At 39.1% G+C, this 13,303-nt stretch overlaps 1 protein-coding gene across 4 annotated transcripts in view; it reads right to left on the bottom strand.

Moving 5' to 3' along the window:
* The window catches only part of LOC115218441 (calpain-15), an 86,068-nt gene that overhangs the window by 29,047 nt on the left and 43,718 nt on the right, over positions 1-13,303 (bottom strand). For 3 of the 4 annotated variants that reach the window (XM_036508540.1, XM_036508538.1, XM_029788260.2), the window contains exons 7-10: positions 10,932-10,980; positions 7,993-8,121; positions 5,726-5,884; positions 801-962 (exon numbers count right to left, since the gene is read on the bottom strand). In XM_036508540.1, coding sequence (XP_036364433.1) covers positions 801-962; positions 5,726-5,884; positions 7,993-8,121; positions 10,932-10,980 — 499 coding nt within the window. The remainder of the gene's footprint in view (positions 1-800; positions 963-5,725; positions 5,885-7,992; positions 8,122-10,931; positions 10,981-13,303) is intronic. The other variant, XM_036508539.1, reaches the window with a different exon arrangement.

The raw sequence follows: 13,303 nt of genomic DNA, 5'->3' as shown, positions 1-13,303 counted from the left end.
AGAAGGTAGTAAGTTAGTGACTAACATCTTAGGCTATACCTTCAGACTAGTAGCTACCTACATCCAAACAAGGGTGGGGTTGCAAGATTTCTCCAGGTATCAGATTTCCGTGCTAGGAAATAAAACAAACTTTGCTTTATTTTTTTTTTTTACATTGTCATACTTACAAGCATCATATTTATGTCAGATAATCTCTGTTGAAATCACTGTTTTTACAAATAAATGCTCTTCTAACATTATCTATTCAACTGTGAAGTAGGAATGGTACTCTGTTGTCATTGCTGTTCATGCAAAGTAAATTACCAGATGAGCCTTACTTAGGTAGACAATACATCCATTCCAGTAAGATTAAATTTACATTTGCTTTTAGTAATTCAATGCCTTAACCTCACAACCATTATACCTTTTAGAATTATTATTATTATTAATCAAGGTGGTAAGCGGGCAGGATTGTTAGCATGCTGGGCAAAATGCTTTGCGGCATGTCATCCATCTTTACGTCCTGAGTTAAAATTCCACCAAGGTTGACTTTGCCTTTCATCCTTTCAGGGTCAGTAAATTAAGTACCAGTTATGCACTGGGGTTGATGTACTCGACTTGTCCTATCCTGCTAAATTTCAAACCTTGTACCTTTAGAAGATGATTATTATTATTATTATTACTACATCAACTGGACAACATATTAACTCACCTCCTGTCATTTTGCGTAGAGTGGTAAAGTCAAATTCCGGATGAAGGAAGGGTCACTTTTAATGGCATGATTATTATTACTACATCAACTGGACAACATATTAACTCACCTCCTGTCATTTTGGTAGATGGAAAAATCAAATTCAGCAGTTTTATGAACAGTCAAAATGTGCACTTTTAATGGCATGTTTGCATGAGATAAAAATCTCCCTTGGATTCCCATTTCATGCCAATCTGGACAGACTTTGCACACTTCCATATTATTGAAGTTTCTGCATAATATAAACATATGACCTTTTTTTTACTATCACATCACATCCTTTTATATCAATTCAATAGGTTACAGAAAGTAAAAAAGAATAATAGGACAATTTTATGAAGATTGTTAATTTGCATCAGTCCGGACAGCAATAGGAGTATTCAAAAAACACATACACACACACACACACACACACATCATATATGATGGGCTTCTTCAAGTTTCTATCTACCAAATAGGGTTAGGTAGATACTATAGTCCTAGGCTTAAGTTGGCCTAGGACTATAGTAAAAGGCACTTGCTCTAAGAACCACATAGGGGAACTGAACCTGACAAGCCTAGGGGGTAGGGAGGGGACTTGCAGAAAATTCACAAGATTCAATTTTTCTATCATAACTTCCGGTAAAATGGACATATATTGATTTTTTTTTTTTACGGAATCCCACGTTTTTGGTTATGGAGGATCAGATTCTGAAAATTTTTTTTCAAAAAAACGCATTTTCAAAATTTCAATTACTCTCCTCGTGGAAATTTTTTTTCTTTTTGTGAAATATATATATATATATATATATATACCCTCAGGCCTTCAAGCAGGCTATCCGTAAATCAATCTACTCACCTTTCTGCAAAGATATCTTTCAGAGTAATTTCCTGCAGTAATATGACAAAGTTATTCATGTGAAATTAAAGTGTTTTTTTTTTCTTTTAAACTTTCTTTTTTAAACTCTTTTTTAAAACATTTTGCGAATTTTTTTTTCCCCCGTCAATGTATGTGGGAAAATATGGAAATTGAAAATATGGAAAAAATAAACACATTCAAATTCTAATTTCAAATTTTTAATGAAAAATGCTGACCTAAAATCCTCCAGCCATCCCGTTGTCTAAATGTAAAAAATGAATGGTTGTTTTGAAAGTTTAAAAAAAATAAACAAAAAAAGACACTTTAATTTCACATGAATAACTTTGTCATATTACTGCGGGAAATTACTCTGAAAAATATCTTTGCAGAAAGGTGAGTAGATTGATTACATTATGTTATCACAGTTCTGTGACATTTGACTGTTATTTCTAGCATGTGGATAGCCTACTTGAAGGCTATATATATATATTTTTATTTTTGAAAAATTGAAATTTTACAAACCAATTTTTTTCAGAATCGTAATCTTATTTTTCTACATATTTCACAGAAAAAAGAAAAACAAATCTGGGAGGGATAATTGAAATTTCAAAAATGCGATTTTTTTAAAAACCTTTTTCGGAATCAGATCCCCCATAACCAAAAACGTGGAGTTGCATAAAAAAAAAAAAAATCAATAGGAGTGGCTGTGTGGAAAGACGCGTTTTTTTTTCTCGCAGTGGAAGTCACGTCGGTGTGTGTCAGCGGCATGAAATAGTGAAGAACAACTCCTAGGTAAGACATCTGATTTTTTGGGGACCTTGTGGGGTTCTGTTGCTCGTATTATTTATTTTTTGGCTAACAAGAGGCTTGAGATTTTGCAAGCCAACCATTAGAAGGGGAGAAAATTCTGTTTCTCTACACTTATGAAGGGAGGAGATTGACAAGAGCTTGGGTGTGTGGGCTGCCACCCAGTATAGAACCCAAATGGATAGGAGACACTATCCGCCGGGGTCTGCGTGGCAGTACTGCCAAGCTCTTGAATGTCAGAATTCTCCCTGCAGCTGATTGGGTGGGGTCAAAAGCAATTTTGACCCTACGGACACAATCAGCCAATGATCTGGTTTTGCCAGATTTTTTAACAATGGCCAGTTCCAGGTACCCAGTGATCCCCACCGGTGCCTGGAATTGGGACACATAAAGAAAAACTGTTGCCAGGACCAAGCAAAGGTCCTAGAGCAGTTAATAGATGAAGAGCCCACTGCTCCCCCACTGGAGGGAGAGAGGGAGGAAGTCGAGGGGGTGGCAACCCCCTCAAAAAGGAAAGGAAAAAAGAAAGAAGGTGGGCAACCGTTGTTGCCCACCTATTGATCCTGAGGCGCGGAAGGGAAGGAAGGACTTCCAGACATGAAGGAGGAACTCCTTCCTCCCGTCGTAAAGGAGAAGAGAAAAAGGAAGAAGAAAAAGAATGGGACATCACAGGCAGCTGATGATGAACTGTCGGCATGCCCGGTGCCACCGACAGAGGAAACAGCGGCCCCTCCCAGAAAGAGGAAAGAAGATTTTGTCATCTTCTTCCAGAAGGGAGGGGCAGTACAGAGCTTCATAGAGAAGCTGGATGACCAGAGAGAGTAGCCCATGCCCTGGACAGAGGATGAGGATTGGCCTTTGTAGGTGACTACGAAGGTCATATTGGATGTCGGTATGTTCAGGGTGATGGGCGCCTTCTCGAAGCATATGTTCAGATTTACATTCTGGGGCCCCGACCTGGACCTGGAGCAGTGCCTAAGGGTAGTGTACAGCCTGGTTGGGGAGTAAGGAACTTAATTGACTCAACTACGTGTTTTAAATTGTAAAATACAAAATGTCATTTTGTATTTTTCTGAAGAACAATGTTTTAGAGAAGCAAAAGTCGGCAGGCACTTTTTGTCTTCTCCCATCCTCATCATCTTCGTTTCATTATCATTCACTTCATTAATGTTCTTTTCCAGCCCGCAAAGCCACACTCTATGTACTGCCTTTATGGCAAATATGATGAAATAAAGTAGCTTGCTTACCAACAACATGGTTCTGGGTTCAGTCCCACTGCGTGGCAAGTGTCTTCTACTATAACCTCGGGCCAACCAAAGCCTTGTAAGTGGATTTGGTAGATGGAAATTGAAAGAAGCCTGTCATATATACGTGTGTTTGTGTCTGTGTTTGACCCCCCCACCATCGCTTGACAACCGATGCTGGTGTGCTTACATCTCTGTAACTTAGTGGTTCAACAAAAGAGACCGATAGAATAAGTACTAGGCTTACAAAGAATAAGTCCTGGGGTTGATTTATTTGACTAAAAGCAGTGCTCCAGCATGGCTATAGTCAAATAACTGAAACAAGTAAAAGAATATATCCATTTTCCCGGAAGTTATGATGGAAAAATCAGATCTTGTGAATTTTCCAAAAGTCCCCTCCTCACCCCCAGGGTCGTCAGTGTGCACTTTTTTTTTTCCTATTTCTTTTCAACACACTTGTTAACACATACCTGACTGGTTTTTTTTTTGTTCCTGGGTGAAGATCTTTATATTGACCAAAGCATCAGATGTGTTGTGCAAAGAGAGATGACTGTGCTAGTATGGTCACATGTTGCTTATGGTTGAGGACAGCTGTGTGAAAAAGAGTCACACCCTAAAAGTGGAGGGAACCTGTGGAAGAAGTAGATCCAGGAAAACCTGGGATGGGTTGGTGAAGCACGACCTTCGAACGTTGGGCTTCATGGAGGCAATGACAAGTAACCAAGACCTTTGGAAGTATGCTGTGCTTGAGAAGACCTGGCAAGCCAAGTGAAACCATAACCGTGGCCTATGCCAGTCTCAAATAACCGGCCAATTTAAGAGTACCCTTCAATCATTGGGCAATAAACTGTACATGAGAAAACCTGTTGAGTCAAGTGAAATCATTGTCGTGCCCAATACCAGTACCACCTGACTGGCACCCATGCTGGTGGCACGTAAAAAGCACCATTTGAGTATGGTCAAAGCCAGTCCCACTGGACTGGCTCCCGTATCAGCAGCACGTTAAAAGCATCATTCAACCATGGTCGTTGCCAGTGCTGCTCGACTGCTCCTGTGCTGGTGGCAGGTAAAAAGCACCATTTAAGTGTGGCCGATGCCAGTACTGCTGGCACATAACAAGCTCCCATTACCCTCCCAGAGTGGTTGGCGTTAGGAAGGGCATCCAGCTGTAGAAACCTTGCCAGATCAGATTGGAACCTGATGTAGCCTTCTGGCTGGCCAATACTCAGTCAAACCATCCAACCCATGCCAGCATGGAAAGCAGACATTAAACGATGATGATGATGATGATGATGACAAAGTGTCTAATCCATGCCAGCATAAAAAGTGGACATAAAATTATGATTATTACACACAAACACAAATTTAAAAAAAAATCTTTTTTGGCAGATGATATAACAAAGTAACTACTGAAGTTTTGTCAAAGTTTTTATCATGGAGTAAGAGTATACTAGACAGTAAAACGTCTGAATTGGACACATAACACAACCTACCAAGCTGGATCTAGTAGCTAGCCATGTAGAAAGCCAACTGGCAAGGATTAGACAGTGAATGTGACACATCAAAGAACATTACAATAGAAACTGATGACATTGGTATGATCCATTCATACCCTCTTGCCAACAATGTCTCCCTGTGGTTGTTTGAATTGCAACAAATAGCAGTTAAATTTCACTCAACTCCTACATATTCTCTTAAAAGAACATACTGGAGGATGTGGTTCTTGATATGCTTAAAAACATAATGACCATAGATGGAACATTGTCAACCATATATCTATGAAGTCAGTACTAGCCTGGGGCTAAACAACTGCAACAATACAGTTCAACATGTAAGCCTTTATATAGCCACACAAACTGCTAGAAATAACAAATTACCTTACCATCACAAAAACAGAGGACACTATGCATGAAACAAGTTGTGCTGGTCACAGACGGAACATCTGATCTTGAGACTGTTAATCAGGGTTGACTTGGAACAAGCATCATTATTGCTCTCACTTCACCAGCACCAATTAACCACACCATCACCATCCTATTACCACATCACTCACCGCTACATTATCATTGTCAACAACAACAAAATACATTAAATCAAGATATTAACCTTCGGACATCTTTGAAACACATCCAGAACTTTCCATCACCACACCTTGTAAGTAGATTACATTTAGTTGCTGGATTAATAGTGTCCCAAAGTGGAGAATCATTGGACCATTTGCCATTCCAGCTGAAGCATTTCCAAGGGTTGCGAATTTGGAGAAGTCTGGAAAAGAAAGTCAATAAATAGTTAATGGATTAAATTATCAGATAATGTTTTCATGCTTTTGAAGTCTTGATCATTATAGTTTCAATATTGATTGATTCATTGTGATTGAGTGCAGCCAAAGCCAGGATTGTAGCTCTTAAGGTCTTCAGGTTATGACTTATATTAAATGCTTAGCACAAGATGTCAATCATCATCATCATCTTCGTTTAGCATCCGCTTTCCATGCTAGCATGGGTTGGATGGTTCAACAGGGGTCTAGGAAGCCAGAAGGCTGCACCAGGCCCAGTCTGATCTGGCAATGTTTCTACGGCTGGATGCCCTTCCTAACGCCAACCACTCTATGAGTGTAGTGGGTGCTTTTTACATGCCACCAGCACAGGTGCCAGACGAGGCTGGCAAACAGCCACGATCGGATGGTGCTTTTTACATATCACCGGCACGAGGCCAGTCGGGGTGGCGCTGGCTATGGCCACGTTTGGATGGTTCTCTTATGTACCACTGGCACTGGTATCACAGCTGCAATTTCCATTGATGTTGATCGATTTCGATTTTAACTTGCCTCAACAGGTCTTCACAAGTAGAGTTTTGTGTCCCAAGAAGGAAAGGTATGCATAAGTGGATTGGCTACAGAGGCCACGGGTTATGGTCTCACTTGTCCTGCCGGGTCTTCTCACGCACAACATACTTCCAAAGGTCTCGGTCTCTAGTCATTTCCTCAGTGAGACCTAAAGTTCGAAGGTCGTGCTTCACCACCTCGTCCCAGGTTTTCCCAGGTCTGCCTCTTCCACGGGTTCCCTCAACCACTAGGGTGTGGCACTTTTTCACACAACTATCTTCATCCATTCTTGCCACATGACCATACCAGCGCAAACGTCTCTCTTGCACACCACAGTTACAGTCAATATAAGTGTAGAATACTTAAATCAGTATACAGTCAGCCAAGATATTTGTGGTCTGTGATTCAAATTCTGTCCTCATCATTACATGCAGTAAGTCTCCAAAAAGCTTTAAAAAAATCATCATCACCATCATTTAATGTCTGTCTTCCATGCTTGCAAGGCAGAGGATTGCACCATTCTTCACTGTCTGTTTTGGCATGGTTTTTATGGCTGGATGCCTTTCATAATATCCACCACTTTACAGAATGGACTGGGTCCTTTTTATGTGGCACCAGCGTGGTCTGAACACTCTCATTAAAATTTTTTTTAAATAAATAAATCAATAAAAACCACCAAAGATAGATTTATGGTTAAGAGGTTTGCTTCATAATAACTTGCTTCTGAGTTTTATCCCACTATGTAACACTTTACAGCAAATATCTTCAACTAAAGCCTCATGTTGACCAATACCTTTATCTGGTCATTCATTTAATGTTCATTTTTCCATGCTGGCCTGTCAAATTATATTAGATAGGATTTTATGGCCAAATGTTTTTCCTGTTGCCAACTCATTTTACAGTTAAGGGCAATTTTTTTATTCCACAAGTCTTTGGAAGCACAAAACAATGTCATCAAGAAATGTAAACATCACATCAATGTTTCAAAGATCTCAAGACAAACTGATGCTGTGGAATATCAATAAGTGTATGGGTGTGTGCATGTCTCCTGTCTTCATATCCCAAATTGCCTTATCTATCATACTGCTGTCAACTAGGATAGCTAGTCCCTCAGTTGGGTCAATGTTGCATTTTCCATATTTTATGGTAGCACTTCCTTGATTCTAGCTTTCAAGAATCACAAAGTGGAAGTACATCAATATCTACCCGTACACACTTTTCTCTCTGTTATAAACTGTCTTGCTAACTGCAACACCTCATGCTGTAATATATTGGTAAACCTCTTCCTTTCAGTTTCTGCTGTTGTAATATAAACCTCTTGTCTAGCTAAACTTTTAGTTATAGGACATTGTTCTTTGTAAACTCTACTTTCTTACTGTTTCTAAAACCTGTCACTTCTCTTTTATTGCCCTGTCTACCTCACTGTTCTCTCACCAAGTTACCCTTAGCTGGCTGAAGCTTTGCCCCAATTACAAATTTAGTCTGTCAACTTCAGGAAACCTTGTGAACATGTTAGAAATCAATATTTAACAAAGAACAAAATCCTCACCTGTTTCCTTCTACCTCCTGAACATCCAACACTGAGTAAGCATGATTTTTGGCTAGTCCTAAACTTTCGTAGTCCAAATCTGTATCATTTGAATTTACTTTATCACCACAAGCACAGGCAATCAAAAATCTAAAAGAAAAAATAAACAAAAAATGAAATACAAAATAATAAAATACTTAGGTTGCAAAGAGAACTCAATATCCTCATAAGCCTCAGGAAATGCCCAACCTAAACACAATTACCAGCAAAAGCTTTTCTAAACAATGCTATTTTCTGAGTTAACATGTAGTGACTACTTGACTTGCTAGAAACAGGAGCCAAATCTCCAAATCACACCCAGCCATCTTAAAAGAGGAAGGCATTTTTGATAAAGGTAATATGATTATTTGAATTGAAACCAAGTGTATTATTAATTATTTTTTGAACTCCATAGATAAATGAAGTGCAAAAATGAACCTTGCCAAGATAAAACTGAATATCAAATGACAAGTGAGCTAGCATTACAATTTGTAGGCTCAATAACATAATTATACTATTGCTTTCTTGCTAACAGTAACCTTTTTTTACCAAAAATGGAAGAAAGAAAGAAGCCTTGATTCACTAGAAATAACTGAAATTTCTCTGAGATCACACAGCCCACTATCATCGTATTCATTTTTTAATATCTGTCTGGATGGATTAAATTATTTGATAGAATGTGACAGGTTCAAGGATGGCAATGGTGCTCCAATAACTGTGTTAGAACAGCTTCTTCAGTTAAATGCCCTTCCTAACACCAACCACATTACAGAGAGTACTGGGTGCTTTATACAGGTCACCTGCACTAGTGAGGTCGTCATCAGCTTGCAAGAGTAAGATTTCCATGGACTAATTGGGAGGCAGCTCTATGTTAGAGAAGAGGTTAAAGTATGAGAGAAAGGATCAGAACAGAAATCTGTTGCTTCAGAGGGGTTACATAGCAACTTACAGTATAGCATAGTGGGTGGACTTAACCAAGTAGAGTTGGAAAGGGAGATAAAATAGTAGTGATGAGGTATCAGAATGAACCCTCAGGATACAAGGTGAGTAGAAGTGAGAGGAGATAAACCTCTTGTCTAGCTTCACTTTTAGTTAAGGACATTGTTCTTTGCAAACTCTACTTTCTTACTGAGCATGGAAAGGTAGAGGTTGCAAGAGTGTACAAGGAGAGTGAGGAATGGCTAGAGAAGAGGAACGGGTGAGGGAGATGAATATTATGAATGAAGTGTTGAGGGATGATGAATATGCTGGAGGGAAGATATTGATCAGCTCTCCATCCACATTTTGCAGTGATCATCCTTTTGTGTTGCCAAATTCTCTCCTTCTCCACCACCATACAATTTCAGTTCCCCCCCTGCAGTATGCTTCCTTTCTCCTTGCATCCATACCTCAATCCTACCCAACCACTACAGTGATTGAGTGGGGTTGAGCTATGGATGTAGTAAATAAAGGACAATGGGTGGGGCGATCAATGGTACATACAAGTTAGGAGAAAAGAAGGGGAGAGCAGGGAACAACTGACTGTACAAAAGTGGGGAAGAGCAGCAGAATACGAATAATGATATAGTGATGAGGCAAAAAGTGAAAGAAAGATGTGTAGGTGGTTAGGTGAAATGAATGCAAGGGAAAAGGTAAGCAGAGTGCATGGGGAGAGTTAAATTGTATGATGGTGGAGAAGAAAGGATAATTTGGTAACACAGAAGAGAGAGAGAGAGAGAGAATACTAAAAATAAATACTGCAGTTAGGTAGATGATGGCTTGAAGAGGGCATTGAGTAAGGAGGCCCAGTTGTGTGTGTGTATATATATATATATATATACGTTTATAGTTTTGTTTTGCAAGATTTTTTATGTGAAATCATGTGTTGAAACAGATATTGTGTTGTATTTTGGAATGGTCATTTTGCCAGTTTAGCCAATAAAAACACACACACTATATATTTGGTGTTACTTTGCTTCAGCACTATTTATTTTTTACATTAATCTTAATCTTATTTCGGCCAGAGTTCTTTCGTCACACTCCTGTGATCTCATCAGTTGTCCTTTGCTTTCTTCTTTCTTATTTGTGTGTCTCTCTTTACTAACCGTCAGCCATTTTGTATTTGAAATGCAAAATGGCTGACGGTTAGTAAGGAGAGACACAAATAAGAAAGAAGAAAACAAAGTAGCACTGATGCGGTCACAGGAGTGTGACGAAAGAACTCTGGCCGAAATAAGATTAAGATTAATGTAAAAAATAAATAGTGCTGAAGCAAAGTAACACCAAATATATAGTGCGTGTATTTTTATTGGCTAAACTGGCAAAATGACCATTCCAAAATACAACAAAATATATATATATATATATATATATATAGAAACACTGCCAGATTTGACTGGGCCTGATGAAGCCTTCTGGCTTCACAGACCCCAGTAGAACCGTCCAACCCATGCTAGCATGGAAAACGGACGCTAAATGATGATGATGATGATGATGATATATATATATATATATATATACCATTACACTCACAGAGTGGTTGGCATTAGGAAGGGCATACAGCTGTGAAACCGATGTCAAAGCAGACTGCAGTCTGGTGCAGCCTTCCGGCTTGCCAGCCCTAGTCAAACCATCCTGCCCATACCAGCATGGACAACGGATGTTAAATGATAATCATGATACATACATATATACACACACATTAAATTGTGCTTCCAGAATCTTAGAGATGGGCACATATCCTCAAGTACAGTATATCAACAGTAATCCTACACTTTTATATAATCTCTTCTGTGAGGTTCAAGCTCCTAAATAGTCTTAGATGCTCTTATACTGATGGAAGGTCATGAATGAAACATTCTTGTATATAGGTCTACTGAATCTGGAATGATTTGAGAGAACACAACAACTAATTTTAGAACCAAACATTGATATAGTCATACCTGGACTCCCAAGAACTCAGCAAGTAGGCCCATGCTTCATCTTCGTCTTCTATTTAAAAAGAAAAACAATATACATGAATTTTTCTATGTAAATGTGTGTATGCATATGTGTGTCTTACTTAGAAGCGATGCATGGAATAAGAATTTTACAACTTGAATAAAACAAACCACTCCAAATCCTTGTTAGAGCATCTGTGTAAATGGAGTAAAGACTAAGTAGCTTGTACTGCTATAGAGTCATTCATTTAACAGATAACAATGAAGTCAACCAAGTAATAATTTGAATGCATTTTGATATACTCATTTTAGATAATTGCATAATATAAACAAAAAATTTATCTCTTACACAACACCTCCTTCAGGTAAGACATTCCAAAATATAAATAGTGACTAAATTTACATATGCTCTAGGGCAGCTTAAATCACCTACTCGATGGAAGGTTGACACAGAAGTGGTAGAATATCTACAGAGAGTGAAAGAGACAAAGGGAAGATTTAACTGCATTATTTATTTTTTGAAATGTGTAAACTGAAGGTGTTGCAAAAGAGATGAATTCAGAGTTCTTTTTTTTTTTTGCTATTACACAACAATCTGAAACATGCATAGTAAACGCATTCAAAATATCATAACTTGTTTAGACATGTAAAGGGAACTGGTTGATTCTTTACACTTTTTGGGGTGAAACTTGGGTGCAACACAATTTCCTTTCTTTTTGTTTCCAGAAACTACCAGTCAGGAACAAAATGCAACTTTAAAAATATATATGATTCTTTATTCTCTTATTTACAAATGAAGCACGTTGGTATATTGGTATCCACTTGGTTCAATATAGCAAGGCTGAATTTTAACATTTGTAAGATTCTTACAACAAATTCAGCAGCAACAGAGCAGATCAAATCTCAAGCGTCTGGAACAGGAGAATGGCTGATCACACGTTTAACACGTCCTTTCTCTTCAATAGCCATGTCTCAAGTCAACGACACTAACAAGGAACACGATAGAAATTTCTTCCCCAGTCTCTAGCGCATGTGCATGAGGGAACTTCCTCAGGCCTTTCCAGAAGGTTCCAGCCCCGCACACTGAAGAATGACGTTCCGCACACGCACACTGAAGAATGATGTTGCATGTGCGCACACTGGAAAATGACGTCACTATAGACATTATTATTTAGATAGACGGACAGACAGACAGACAAACAGCTAGATAGACACACAGAGAGCTAGAAGAACAGAGACCTAGACAGGCAGCTAGAAAGACAGACAGGCAGAGAGCGAGACAGATAGCTAACACTTTCGATGCACCACCTGACCTCATTGCCTTGTCTGCTGCTTTAACTAGTTCCTTTTCTACTTTGTTTCTGACACTAGCTAATTCTTCGCTAAACCTAATCGACTCAAATTTGATGGCTCTCTTCAGAGTGTACCACCATTTGTTGTTGATAATGGATCCAGTTAACGCCCTCATTACTGTCTAATCTGCTTCCTTGTCCAATAGCGACTTGTTTAGCTTCCAGTAGCCGGTACCTCGTCTACACATGCTACAGGTCACTAATTTGTGATCACTGTAGCTGATAATATGGTGTTGTGGACAGCTAAGTATTTTCTTATCTTTCCTTCTAGTAATGATTCTATCTATGTAAGATCTGGCTGACCCGTTGTTTCTTGCTCAGGTCCACACTAGAACATGTGGGTGGTCCAGTCTGAATCGATCTGCCAACTCAAAATGACTTAGCAGATTGTTGAGGTGAGGGTATCCCATCCTATTCTTTCTCAAGCCAACATAATCTACGTGTGCATTGCAAATTGTGTTGAAGTTGCCTAGCAATACTAAAGTATTCGACATGCTGAGGAAATTCTCTAGGCTTTTGAAGTAATCTTTCTGTCCGATTTTTCCTTCGCAGGGAGCATAGACAGCGACCAGCCTAAACACTTTACCACTGCTGTGCGTCACATCCAAAATGACCAACCTGCCTTCTGGATCTATAAAGACAGTTCTAATCTCTAAATTCAGATTTTTCCCGACTAGCACTGCCACTCCTCTGCCCCCTTCCGGTTGGCAGGGAGAAACGTATTTCTCGTAGCCATTTAGAAGGGGTGAAAAAGCCTGCAGCCCACTCAGTCTGGATTCGGTAATTACAACTATGTCCAAACGATGCGACCCAAGGTTGTCAAGGAGGCAGCCTTGCTTCCAATTCGACCCCAGGCTGCGTACATTTAAACAACGAGTTTAAATGAAAATGTGAAAAATAAATCGTATGTTTAAAACTTACTGTTTTAATGGGAGAGAGGGTGTAGTTTCACCCTCTTCTTTTCTGTCTGTAAGTGTTGTGGTTTGTGAGGTCATTTTTTAGAGAATTGCCTGTACAGATGGC

The sequence above is a fragment of the Octopus sinensis genome, linkage group LG13 (genome assembly GCF_006345805.1).
Source record: "Octopus sinensis linkage group LG13, ASM634580v1, whole genome shotgun sequence".
In the NCBI taxonomy this organism is placed as follows: domain Eukaryota; kingdom Metazoa; phylum Mollusca; class Cephalopoda; order Octopoda; family Octopodidae; genus Octopus; species Octopus sinensis.
The sequence above is the reverse complement of the archived record's forward strand: the minus strand, read 5'-3'. Positions and strand labels throughout refer to the sequence as shown.